At 38.0% G+C, this 14,254-nt stretch overlaps 1 protein-coding gene across 5 annotated transcripts in view; it reads right to left on the reverse strand.

Moving 5' to 3' along the window:
• Window positions 1-14,254, reverse strand: part of DCLK1 (doublecortin like kinase 1) — a 358,368-nt gene that overhangs the window by 306,507 nt on the left and 37,607 nt on the right. For all 5 annotated transcript variants that reach the window (XM_058548007.1, XM_058548006.1, XM_058548008.1 and 2 more), the window contains exon 3: window positions 6,125-6,471. In XM_058548007.1, the coding sequence (XP_058403990.1) occupies window positions 6,125-6,471 (347 nt within the window). The remainder of the gene's footprint in view (window positions 1-6,124; window positions 6,472-14,254) is intronic.

Here is a 14,254-nt window from a genome sequence, read left to right on the forward strand (position 1 = left end):
GAAGTCATCACCAGGAAATGATCCCAAAGCCTAGTCTTGTAAAAGGCCCCTCAGCAGACTGGAGGGAGGGCTTCAGGGAACACATCTTCAGTTCCATAGTGGGACACTAGGGGAACTTAGAATTCATTTTACTGCAAATTAGAATTCAATTTACAGAAAACTGACTTTTGCTGAGACTAATCTAAGCCTTAAAATATACATCACTGCAGGCACCCATAATTAATTACATTGTCAGAGGAGTGTAGACTGGAAGAAAGAGACTTCACTCTTCCCAATTTGGGGGAATTAATATCTACATAGGGACAGGTATAGCTTATAAATCCTGAATATAAACCAAAGGTATGTAACCTAAAATAGCACATTCTATTCTGGACACTTCAATGTCCTAAGTGAAGTATCATAATTATTCTTAAGCTCCTTTTTCTTTGAAAACAGCTAAGATTTTCCATCAATTCAGACAGAGCTCTAGCAAATCATGAGGATAGTTTAACATGTGCTTTGAGCTTTTGTAGGAAATTTTAATTTGACATTTTAAAGTATAAGCTAAATTATTTCTATCATTTTTTTCCTATATCCATTGCAAACAAAACTGAACGGTATTACACTCACTTTCACAATATAGATAGTTACAAATCATAATAGTAAAATATCTGTATACCAAGAATGAAGGATTTAATATGCTTTAAAAAGAGCTGTCACAGAAGTTTTATTAAACCAAAAAAAAAAAAAAAAAAGGAAAAAAGCCATTATTACCAACAGCTACAGAAAATCTCCTTTTCCAGTCCAACCAAATCCTATCACAACCTAAATTCCTCCCTCCCTTTTCATTTGGAAACCTCTGCTTTTCACATTTTCTATGGTCATTAATTGCTATAGCCAAGGTCAGATGTGGTAGTAACGCGTACCACTTTTTTAATTCGTAAGGGGAAGAAATATTCTAAGCTCTCTAAACTCAAGGGGGAACCAAATTATTTTTCCTTCAGATTAGAATTAGGTATTAAAAACCAAAAGGAAAAAACCAAAGACCATTTCGTGATATCTGATTGATAGATTCCTATTGATCATATTACCATTTCCTGAATTCCAATAAACTCATATACTAACTACATAAAAAAATGGCTATAATTATTATGACTCATTTACAAGCATTTTTTGAGCTTTACGTTTATAATAGGAAAGGGGATTCAATGATCAAAAGATACAGAGAAGACACAGTAACTGATTAATTTATTGACAGCTACTGAGATTTCCTTTACACAGCAGCTGCTACGGTCTGAATGTTTGTGTCCCCTCAAAATTCATATGTTGAAACCTAATCCCCAAGATGATTGTATTAGGAGGTGGGGCCTTTGGGAGGTGATTAGGTCATGTGGGCGAAGCCCTCATGAATGGAATTGATGCTCTTACGAGAGAGAACCAAGAGCTCCCTAGCCCCTTCTGCCATGTGAGGAGTCTGCCAAAAGGCGCTGTCTGTGAACCAGAAAGCGGTCTCTCACCTGCCAAATCTGCTGGCACCTTGATATTGGACTTCCAGCCTCCAGAACTGGGAGAAATAAATCTCTGTTGTTTATAAGCCACCAGTCTGTGGTATTTTGTTACAGCAGTCCGAATGGATCAAGACAGCAGCTATGCTGCCTCTTCTCACAGTTTACCATCTAAACCAGTTCATGAGTTACCTTTACTTTAGCTGAGTCATCCCTAGTGTTTTCCATATTCGGAAGCGTGCTAGTAGTGGCAGATTTTGCAAAGTGCATGACCTATGTGAAATGTCTACAAGCTAAAAATAGAACCTCCTTGAGTGAGTTTCTCCTCTGCTCCTAAAGTACGCTATTTTGTATAGATCTTCAATGGAAGAGTAGATAAGATGGGGATGTAATATATTTTCCACTTAAAGAGCAATCTAGTTTATCATCACTATATTTCAGTGGGCAAGGAGGATTATTGGGAAGGGCCTTATCTGGCCTTATCTGTAAAGACAGTATAAATTGCCTGCTTAGGCTTTAGCTGTTCTAAGACTTGCTGGCTGTTGTTTAGTTTCTAAGCAAGGACTCAGTAATCACAGGTTTAAAAGACTTAGCAGCTCAAGACAACCAGATTAGCTGTTCTAAAAAGGGAGTCAGAAGATATGCAAGTCTATCTTTGCAGCAAATCTTGTACCTTTTGGGCTTATTTTAATCACTTAAAAAATAGTCACACTCCAAATGACCTGTGGGAGTAGCTGCCTGGCAGGGTGACTAACCCCCAGAAAATCCCACATCCAGAGCCTGGACTAGGGAAGGAGGAAAAGACTCCCACACCCTGCAAGGCCTCCCCTGGGATGTGGAGAAAGGGGACGTGACTTTCACCTTCTGCTGGAAAATGCCCTCTTTCCTTCCTTGGGGACCCTTAATCAGGGCCCAGATAAATAATGCATCACTGAAATTAAGACACAGCAAGTGTTTCTTTGACCTCCCCAGCCACGCCTGAAAAAGTGCCTTATCACGTGGTGAGCAGAGGCCCCCTGAAAGGTGGGAGGAGGGGGCAGCCAAGGTTGCAGCAACCTTTAACCAAAGCTTCAATGCCCCTCAATAAACAACGGAGTTAAAATAATTAGAAAGGGTTTGCTCACAAACGAGCCTCAAAGGTCATCTGGGGAATTTGCAGCTTCCTGCAAAATATCTTCAATACAGTGCAGCATTTCCAATATGCTGATTTCCTTATCTTAGCTTAAACACCTCAAAAAAGCACTGTATAGGGGGCTGGCCCGGTGGCATAGTGGTTAAGTTCGAACACTCCATTTCGGTGGCCCAGGGTTCATGGGTTCAGATGCTGGGTGCAGACCTACACAGTGCTGATCAAGCCATGCTGTGGTGGTGTCCCACATACAAAATAGAGGAAGATTGACACAGATGTTAGCTCAGGGCCAATCTTCCTCACACACACAAAAAAATCACTGTATAAAGAACTCGTAGGTTAGGGCTTAAAGCAAACCGAAGAGGCCAATGAGCAGGAGGCCGAGTGGCAGGCAGAACAAGTGAGGGTGGCATGTGGTCCATGCCCTCCAGTGCCCATCTCTGGGTAATATATGGAGCAGCAGGCACGGGCTCTCACTGTTCCGGTGATAGAAACCCCAGAGGCACCAGTTTCCATCCCACAGATATATCTGCAGGCTGCCTGAAGGCAATCTGAAAAGGCATCCCTGCTTGCATATCTTGCTCTCTACTCATTTATCCAAAGCACTCAAGCCATTAATTTTTTAAACATCTCTATTTCCTCAATACAAAAAAAATTTAAAAAAATTACCTTTAAAAGCTTTATTGGGCATTGGATTTCCCATATCATTTTTTGAGTTGCTACAGGGCTCAGTTACTCTATTAAAAAAAAAAAAAAAACAAACAGGTGGGACAAGTGACCTTCAGGGTGATGTCCTGCTGACAATATGTGGAGCCCAATGTCACAGCAGGCAGGATAAGATGGTGGCGGCAGGGGGTGCCACCCTACTATGGCAGAGCATCATGCCACAGGAAGACTTGGAGGAAAGTGGTTTATTCTCAGAGGCTTATCAAGCCTTAGTCTCTGCCAAGGCTGTCAAAGAATTCTACTCTAACAAACCATGCATGGAGGCAGATTTCTCTTTTAAACAGAAGCAATTCTAAAGACTTCTGGGGTCCATGAGGAAGCATCTTTGTTCCTACTAGGAACCCTAGCAAAAAGTCTTTATATTCTTTTCACTTTATCATACAATTCCCGTGCAGCTTTTCACCACTCCTGCTCTGGGGAGAACATGCCACAAGAGAGGAAACGCCACAACAGCAAACTGAATGCTCCACAAAAAGCTGTTGAATACAACAGTCAGCAGAATGACAGCAGGAAAAAATACACAGCAGAAAACTTTCAGATGATATTCCCTGGACAAATTACTCACTTGAAACTTCCTTCTCAGTACATTTACATCTCTTTGGTGTTTTAACACAGTCTGCCGGGGTACAGTGGTTTTCTGAGCACAAGATCTGGAGAGAGACTGGATTATATCCCAACTCTGCCATTTACATCTGTGTGGTTTTGGACATGTTTTTTGAATAAGTTCTGTGCCTTAGTATCCTCATCTGTTAAATGGGGATAATAATCCAGCTGTTATGAGGATTAAACATGCTAATACATGCAAAGCATTTAGAATAATGCTCCATAAACCTATGATCGTTATTATAGTTCAAAACTGCTTTCACACGTATTATTACAGTTGATCCCACAAACACGCTATGAAACAGAGGTGATCATTTTATCCTTGTTTTATTAATGAGTAAAGTACAATGAGGCTCAGTTAAGTGATTTGCTAAAAACACCAATAATCTGTCATTGAGCCAAGATTTGAATCTTGGTCTTTTGACATTAAACCTTGGATTCTTTTCCATTACACTGGATTATTTACATATAAACCACAGCAAAAACAGTCACTATAAAATATAGACACTAGATAAATTCCTACAAGAAGAAAACTACTGAGAACATCAGGGTACCTATTCTAGGACTTCATTCTCGGAATAAACAAATGATCAGGTGATGGCAGAATTTAGCTAAAGAAGTTAACCCTGATTTCTAAATTCAGTGTGTAGCAATTTGGAACCCCTAAAATTCTAAAATGAGGTAGGAAGAGAAGATTTATCAATATGTATTTTTTTTGTTTTAAATTCCACTTTTTTAGGAAACAGGTAAACCTGTATCTTGAGAAAACTCAATACATGAAAATGCAGAACTACAAGATGGTTGAGTAACTCACTACAGCTAGAACCCAGTGAAGGGCTTAAATGTTTAAATGCAAACTTTGCATTCTTACTGTTGCTATAATTCACAGGTCAGCAGTGGACTTTTTGATCATTGATATATTGGTGACATTCAGGCTACACCCTCTTAGATCTGGAAGACTGGGAATTTCATCCCTCAGAATCCTTATCTACATGACGCTTAGGAGAAGTTTTACAAACCAAGCAGAAGATTGGTGAATATAAATGAACAACTGGCAGATAATCCTTCTTTCCTAACGCCTTTTATAATTTAGAGCATTTGAATGGATTCCTAGGGGAGGACTCCCTTCATGACTAACACTATTTCTAGTGCTTGATCCTTTTTTAATTCATAAAATTTGAATGTGTCAGCCTTCATATGAGTCTTTGAATGAGTCTTCTACTTAATAAGATCAACTTTTTAATCTACGAATCCAGTTTTGAGGTTTAATATGTACACTACGTACAAATCATTCAAATTACCTCTCAAAGTAATAATTAAAAAGTATTTAGACAGATCCACAGTAAAAACGAAATTTCAAGCAAAGATAGCATGCTAAAAATTACAATCTTAAACAAAAAGACACTGGTAAACTCTGAATGACTAGCAAATCCCACTGTACATATGTCAGTGTTTTCTTATTCAGCTCACCATCAGGGTTCTGTCAAACCTTTACAAAAGTCCACACAAGACTTCCTTTAAGTTCATCTGAGCAACTCACATTAAAATGTCCACTCATCCACGTCAACAGATGTACATTCCACAGCTAAAGAAATCCCCCTTCATTTTAATTCTGAAATTATTTTTCCAATACAAGATGTATAGCATTATAGAAATATGCTTCTTAAAGCCATCCAGATGGAAATATTTCATTCCTTAGATATGTACTTAAAGATCTATAAAATTTAAATAAATCTCACTAGTGAACATTACTGAGACATAAAATTATAAAATATTATTTAGGCCAAAGAAAGGAATTAGGTTTTGCCCTACTGGCCAGAATTTACCTCTACATCTCAGTCATGCTCAAGGCTATAAGACATTACTATACGACATAATTGAAAACAGATGGCTAAAAAGCACCATTATGTTAAGGAACTAATAACTGAAAAAGTAGAAATCTCTAAGTAACCATTTGAGCTTCAGAGACAGGCATTTTTACTTTATTCCTATGGTTAATCCTGTCTAACTCTACCCTTGGACTGGTTTGAGGCCAACAGCTATGTATTTGTTGACTCAATGACCCAACTCCCTCAACTTCAGTAAAATGTACGCTTCAGATCCCCACCACATGCCACACACATCCTTCAAGTCTCCGGTTCTTGCCTGTAAAGTCAAGGCCATCCCACGGTATCTCTCTTACCTGTTTCCCATCCAGGGTGTACAGGCGTTTCACCACACCCGAGTCCAGCTTGATGGCATCGGTTATATCAGTGAGAACCTGCTCAAAGGAATGAGCAGTTTTCTTGTTCAGCAGAATCCTGACAGCCTTCCGTGGCTTCACCCCACTTCTGATGATGGTGACCAGCTTGGGCCGAATGAAATCCTTATTCTCCCGCACCTCCGAAGGGCTCCCTTTGGCAGCGGCCAGTGACGACACTGCCCGGGAAGCCGAGGTGGTCTTGACGTTCACAGACCAGTTTGGGTTCACGTTCTTGGTGTATTCCAGCTTCTTGAAGGGCTCTATGGAGCCACACACATAACTCTCTCCTGAGAAAGAGAGAAATATATTTAAACTTACACCAAGGTAAACTCATTTCCTTTTTCCTATTCTTTGATTTTTCCTTTTCTACTTAGAGGCAAGAGCTAGCTGTGACTTTTTAAACAACAGAAGCATGATTAATAATTAACACAAAAGAAAGATTCTTCTAATCTTGTTCTGTCATTAACAGATTCGCATCCTGGGGGAAAAAACATCATCATTTCTCCCTTGCTTCATCTTCAGATTGGTGATAGAAACATTGATATATATGAATAGACCTCAGAAAGATATGAAGTTGAATTCAAGATAGAAAGCATTCTTTGGGAGTTAGGAATATTTATATTTGCAGAAAACTTCAAAATCAGGGGTACCTATACTTGTCACCTGAAATAATTTAAAAATTGAAAATGGATCAGAAAATAGGTTCTTAAAATAGTTACATAATTTATAAGTTTGATGGGAATGTTTGCTAAATGTTTTGTAAAGTCAAGTAAAATTCCAAAAGCAAGCAAAACAACCACACTTCCTTTTCTCCCATCTACACAGGACCAAGCACAGTGACCCACACACCCTAGGAAGGCAATTTACACTTGTTTATAAATAAAAGGTTTTGAGAGTGCTCAACTTACAAACTGTAGCTTCATAAACTGACTCTAAAATAACTATAATCATATAATATGAATACGATTGGAGGATCTAACGTATAACATGGTGACTGTAGTTGATAACACTGTATAGTATAATTGAAATTTGCTAAGAGAGTAAAACGTAAATGTTCTCACCAAAAAAGAAAAAGATAAATATGTCAGGTGATGAATGTGTTAATTAACTAGCTGGAAGGAATCCTTTCACAATGTCTAGATATATCAAATCATTACAAGGTACATTTTAAATATCTTACAATTTTATTTGTCAATTATACCCCAATAAAGCTCAAAAAAAAAGAAAATAAATGTAATTAAATGTTTATTAAAAATGACTCCTTAGAGAATCATTTAATGAAAATACCCAGACTATTAAGTAGATGTAGATCAAACACAGAGAAAGTAACACATGTACTAAGCAATAACAAGTTATAAAATGACTGATCCTAAATACATATTCATAAAGTTAAGTCACAGCATTTTGAAATTAAAGATTTTATGATGGCTTTTTTCTGTGTTAGTAAGTCTTTGTAACCAGGAATAGGTAGAAATGCTAAAAGCCCTCATAATTGCAGGTAAAGCAACCCAGAACTAATCCAACACAGCCCATTTCCCTGTACTTAAGTCCTTGTCCTATTTTTAAATAGTGCAAGCATCCAAGGCCACAGAATAAGTATTCACATAAAAATAACTGAACCACGGTTTCTAAAATTGAAAAGCACAGTAATACCTGTTATCAAACATTTACTTTGCAAATGCTTTTAAAATATACTCTAATATTTGTTTATACATTATGCCTCACTAGAAATTGTACAAATAGTACAAGTTTAGCAAACCCCCTTTCTATTCACCTAGCAGATTATGACTGGTCCCAACTATGCTTTTCTCAAGATTTATGTAGATATCAAAAACATACACGTGGGGGCTGCAACCACCCCAGTGGTGTTTCTCGAAGGCTTTGCGGAGAGACAGTGCCAGTGTGATAGTGGGGAGACAGAATTGGGAGTCTGGGCTCAAGACCTGGCCTCTCCAAGCATGTGACCTTGGGCAAGTCCCCCAGACTTCTCGGTGGTGGTTTATTCATCTATCAGATGAAGGCTATTCCAGTGGCCACTTTATCTCATCAGGTTTTTGTGAAGATCAAATTAGACAGTAGAGATCAAACTGATCTCAAATGCAAAATTGCTACACAAGCAACAATCATCTGAGGCTGCATTACCCTGATTGTGCAGTTAGCCTGAAAGGAAAATTAAAAAACAAAATTACTAGAAATCAGAAAGCAGGTCTTACATGATCAGGTGTTAATTGTTTCTAAGACATAGCTACCAGTAGACATCACTTTGGATCCATCTCAACGTAAGGATGCCCCAAACACTCCCCAACAAGGCACACAGGCCATAATTCAGCTGGCAAAACCAGTCTTTGTCAGAATTCTGTGCTCACTGGAGATATACAATTGTCTGATTATTTGTAAGCGTATATACTAAGCTAACAATTAAAATCAAAACAGAAACATGGAGTGGTCTACACTTTAACAAAGAAAATTTTTTTAACTTTAGAAAAAAAATAATTTGGAAAGAGAAGAAATTTTTTTTTTTGGTGAAGAAGACTGGCCCTGAGCTAACATCCGTTGCCAGTCTCCCTCTTTTTGCTGAAGAAGATTAGCCCTGAGCTAAAATTTTGCCCATCTTCCTCCATTTTGTATCTGGGATGCTGCCACAGCATGGCTTGATGAGCAGTGTGTAGGTCCATGCCTGGGATCTGAACCCGCATACCCCCAGCCACGGGAAGCAGAGCACACGAACTTAACCACTACACCACTGGGCCGGCCCCAGAAAGGGAAGAATTTTAAAGTACTCACATAACAATATGGAATCGGTTTGTTGAAAGAGAAAATAAACATTCTTTCTTTTACATCTTCTTAGGTAAAGCACACTGAAAATTTTTACAAGCATGACAACTTTGAGAAGGTGATACCGGTTTGTTTCAAATAACAACAATGAAAAGAAACCTGTATTTAACCTGTGCTGTTCCTTTGAGGTTCCTCTGCCTGGTTTATCAGATTCAAAGATTGGAATGAAATCTTGGAGAAGAGTGTGAGACCCCAGGTGATAGTGTGCTAAGGGGAGAGTGACAGTTTAAAGGGAAAGGAAGGAGCTGGCCACCAAAACCAAGATCACACACCACGTAGTGCTGCCATTTAGAATCTAATACACTATTGAGGAATTCAGGAAAAGCCAAGATGGGCTTCCTTACGTTAACAAGCTTCTATTTAATTGTACAACTATATTTACACTAAATCTATTTGACCCCATATTTTGACTACTTTTTTTTAATCATAATTCTGAACTTCTCCCCACCAGTAGAGATGCAGCCTGTCTTAACTCAATTAAATTAAAGTTGATTGTATTTTATAAAAAAACAGCTTTTCAATTAACATGCTAATATCATTGATAATTGTAAATTAACAAATGTTAACTGTTCTGAATGGGGAGAATACACAGTGATTTGGTCAATTAGCTCTGGATATCCAGTGTTTAATCTCTTCTTTAATGAGGCAGAGGGTTAAGAGATATGTTATATTCTTGATTAGAGAATCAGCAATAGGTTGCAGTCAAATCCTGACATGAGGTACATGTGTTAAAGGCCATTCAAAAATAACATGACAAAGTAAAACTTATAATTACTGTAACATACTTCCTACATCCCTAATCCATCCTACAGTTTTGGTATAATTTCTACTGCAACAATGAAATAAAAATCAAGTTATCTAAACCAAGGTGTATTTGAGCAAACTAGCCCAAAATTTGCTTTGAAAATGTTGGGTTACTTTCTATAAGGGAAGGTAACAAGGACAGTCAGATGGCAAAGATCAGAGACGGTTTAAAGGAAACGGTAATAAAAACCCATTTAGAGGTGAAACTGGATGGAAGTTACCGAGCATAAGGACCTGCTGGTTGGTTATGATACTGTGAATTTTGTTCCACTTTACTCAAGCCAAAAATTTTTGTGTTAAGATTGATCCTTAACTCAAAATTTAATATTCTGGGTGTCCAAGACACCCCCAACAAATAGCAAGAACTACAGAAGCAGCGTCTGTCTGAATTGCTGTGGCATTTACAAAAGCCAAAAAACTAATATTTGCTCTTAAGCAAAGGGAGAGATAAAGAAAATGACAGTTAAAACAATCAAAAAAAGGTAAGAAAATGAAGCATGAAATTATGTTTGCATCCAACAAATACCTCCTAAAATATCAGAATATGGTAATTTTTCCCTGAAAGATTTAGGTATTTTGGGGACTTTGGAGTATGGAATAATTTCTGTATCATCATATTAGATTATTTTTAAGATACTGAAAAGTCCACGTTTTATTTTATTTTCAAAAAAATCATATACACATCTTTAAATTATTGTATTTGCCATTATTCTTCAAAGTATGGAAATAAATTTTCTCTAACAAAGTTTATTACTAAAAAATCTCCAAAGTTAATTCTACTTGGCCATTGACTCCCATTATGAAATTAGAGGATTTCCACTTAAAAGAAATTCTAAGTCACCGTCGAAAACTTCCAGTAATATGGTACCAGCTCCCTGGTTGACCAGGCTTGTGGTGAGTCAGCTAGGAAGGTATTCCTCCACAAGATCCCATATTAGGAGATCCCAAAAGTTTTCCCTGTTTCCTCTTACTGCTGGAGGTTTTCCATTGGCTAAGAGTTGTGACTTGTAAATTCCAGCTGTGACATCACTTGACCTTAGTCTGAAAATGACCTAATCTCCATTCTTCACATTACTAAAGCTGGTTGCTACCTCTTCTAGGATTCCTTTAAGTTCAAAACGTGGCATATTCAAAAGTATCTTAAGTGAAGGATACCTGTAATATATTTCATTTTTCCAGAGTATAAACTTCCTCATTGAAAACCCTGGCAATTAAAATTTACTATTGTGAGTTATAGTAAAAGCTTGGAAATATTCAAATATATATTGAAATTTCTGAAATTGAACTGAATTAAATTACACAAGAGATATTATTTACAGAATAAAATATCATCAAGTGCCTTCTGGATATTATATTTTAGGAGTCTATCTCACATGTACACAGCAACAGTTCATAATCTACCCAGAAGGCACTGGTTTAAGAAGACGATTTTGATAGTGCTGTTAAAGGCAAAAAAAAGATTCCCCAAAGGCACTGATGGATCATTCTTCCATGGAAGTCTTTCAAAATATAATAGTACACAAAAATAAGCTTACAGAAAATAAAATTTGAATGTGTATGTCAGGCCTGTGGAAAATGTCAACTTCTCAAATTCAAAGCAACAAAAAAATAATATAAAGGAAAACATTGAGAGACCTAAATTTTTTTAAACTTAAAACTGATATAACTGAAAAGTAGAGAAACTACAATTAAAAGAGGAAAACAGACTGAAGACCTGTAATACAACAATGGGTTAATATAATGTGCAAAGCTTATTAGAATTTACAAAAATACAAGGTATGAAAATACATGACAAAGGATAAAAACTATATAAAATACAAATAGAAAATACCACTAGGGAAATTATAAACTGATAACAACCTTTTTGGAAAGCAACATGGCAAACTATTTAGAGCCAGGAAAATGTTCATTCTCATTGCTAAACATTTCTCCTAAGGAAATAACAGAAAAACAAATAACAAAATTGCAACAAGTACATACAGCATTAGCCATGAAACCTAAAAATTTGAAACAACCTCCTGAATCCTCAGTATTAGGTTACAAGACCTGAATTAGTCACTCTGGAAAGTGAAAAGAATCCTAAGTCATGAGCTTGTCTCCAAAGAGCTTAGAAAGCAAGATGTGTATATGAAAAGATTCTACAACAAGGCAATAAGTGATCATTGCTAAATAAGTGGTCAGGTAATCCTAATTCAGAGGAGAAAGAAATCACTTCCCACTTCCCACTGAGCGATCAATGGAGAAGAAACGGAATTCATGCCAGCCTTGGAAGCAGGGGTAGGATTTTCATTAGCAGAAAAGAAAGAGGACAGCATTTCAGATAAAAAAATAATAATAATATGCTCTACTGTAGAGTACTGTAAATGGATAGCCTGTGAGATACTAATATATCTTTCTCAAAAAATAAAATAATATGGTTCCATGGACAAACAAGTTAGAGTAAGACTGCAGTAGGCAACAAAGTCAAAGTTTTTATGCATGATCAGACCCGGGCTTCAGAAAGATCGCATTGGCTGCAGTGTGAAGAAAGGGCTGAAGTTAGGACATGAGGAGACAGAAGTCAAGACACCATTTAGGAAGCTATTATAGTAGATCAGGAGAGCAGATGGATAACTCAACTGTACACATCTGCACTAGGGACAGAGAGGAGTAGATGCGATGAGGAGTACTCAGCAGACAGAATCAATCGATTGGACTGCAGAATTGGCAACTGATTGGATGTGGGGCCCAAGGGAATATGAGTCAACGACAACGCTGAAATGACATTGAAACTTCTATTTTGGCCAATTCCCATACACCACAATAGGTAAAATAAGAAGGGAAACCAGTTTGGATTAGATAGTAAAGAAGGAAATTAATTTGGTTGTGCACACATTAAATTTGACGTTCCTGGGAGCCAACCAGTTGGAGATTTCCAGCAAGCAGTTAGACACAGAGGTCTGGAGTTTGGGAGGGAGGTGCATGTGACAGCTTCAGCTATGGGAATTAAAGAAAATGCTCAGGGAGACCACACCCAGCTGGACAAGATGCAATCTAAGGCAACACCAGTATTTAAAGAGTGTCCAGAGATGGAGGAGCCATTGAAGGGAACCGAGAGAAATCAGGTACCTGGAGCCAGGGAAACCAAGGAGTGGTGAGTAGGTGGCTGGAAGAGATCCAAACATCAGCATCCAATGCTCCAGCGACAGCAACGAGGATAAAGATTCCTAAGAGATCACTGGCCTGACAATTAGGAGGCCACATGTGGCCCTGTAATGGCCGCTTCAGTTGGGTAGTGATGCCAGATTGCTTTCATTCATTCCTTTATCCATTCATTCTCTCTTTCCTCATTCTTCCAGTGATATTTATTGAGCACTTGCAACTGCTGTGTTAGGCAGTGAGGACTCCAACAGCTCCCTGGCTTCTAGAGACTTTGGTATAAAATAAATAAATTATTATAGTGTGATACTGCTAATCAGGGGGTTGAAATATGATTGGAAGTTGAGGAAGTAAAGACAACAAATGCAGATATTTCTTATCACGGAAGAGCTCTGGGTTTAAGAGCTCAGCAAGATCAAGGCAAGAAATTTTTAGATTGTGGGAGACTTGTATATCTATGGGCTGAGGGGATGAGAAGAGAGATGTTATTGGCTGAACAGGTGATTTGAATGGTTGCCACATAACAGATCCTATTCTAACACATGCTATTTTACCTGTAATCCTCACCACAACCCTAATGAGCTAAGTATGAACACACCACTTATCACTGGGCACACTGAGGCACAAAGAGTTAGACAGCTTGCTCAAGGTCACCTGGCTAGCAAAGGTGGAGCCCGGATTCAAATGCAGATGGTCTGACTCTAAAGCCATGACTTAACCACACACCCTCAGGAGGGCACCCATCTCACCCTCCTTACAGGAATGAAGGGAGGCCCAAGATGAGAGAGCACAAAAAAAGAGAGCAGCGAAGCTCAGTGCTGAGTGTATCAATGGGTAATAGGACACTAGACCAGAATAGAAGGAAGGAACACCATGATTGTTGAGAGAAGCACGTTAAACACTGTGGGTGTATTTTATGTGTAAGCGGGGGAGTCATTATGGCACAAAGCGGTTTATCTGTGGCCAGGTTTATAGGCAGGAAAACTGGTTTGGAGACTACTCTATGGGACATGAGTGTGTGTCCTAAAGGACCTGATCCCAGTGAGGCTGTAACGGGAATAGAAAAGCAGGGGCAAATAAAGATTCTATACAGAAAAGAAAAACCAACTGAAAAAGAAAAGCTAAGATATATATTTTTAGCATAGGAGCCTATTACAATAGTACAAGGAAGAGAAGACAAGAGTCAAGTGGTAGGAATTTGGGGAGTTATTATTTAATGTTTTTTACATTTCTGCATCTTTCAAAATTTTCTACAATGCTTACTGTAGAAAAAATGTATCACTCCTTCAGTCA

This window comes from Diceros bicornis, chromosome 9, assembly GCF_020826845.1.
Source record: "Diceros bicornis minor isolate mBicDic1 chromosome 9, mDicBic1.mat.cur, whole genome shotgun sequence".
Classification (NCBI taxonomy): Eukaryota; Metazoa; Chordata; class Mammalia; order Perissodactyla; family Rhinocerotidae; genus Diceros; species Diceros bicornis.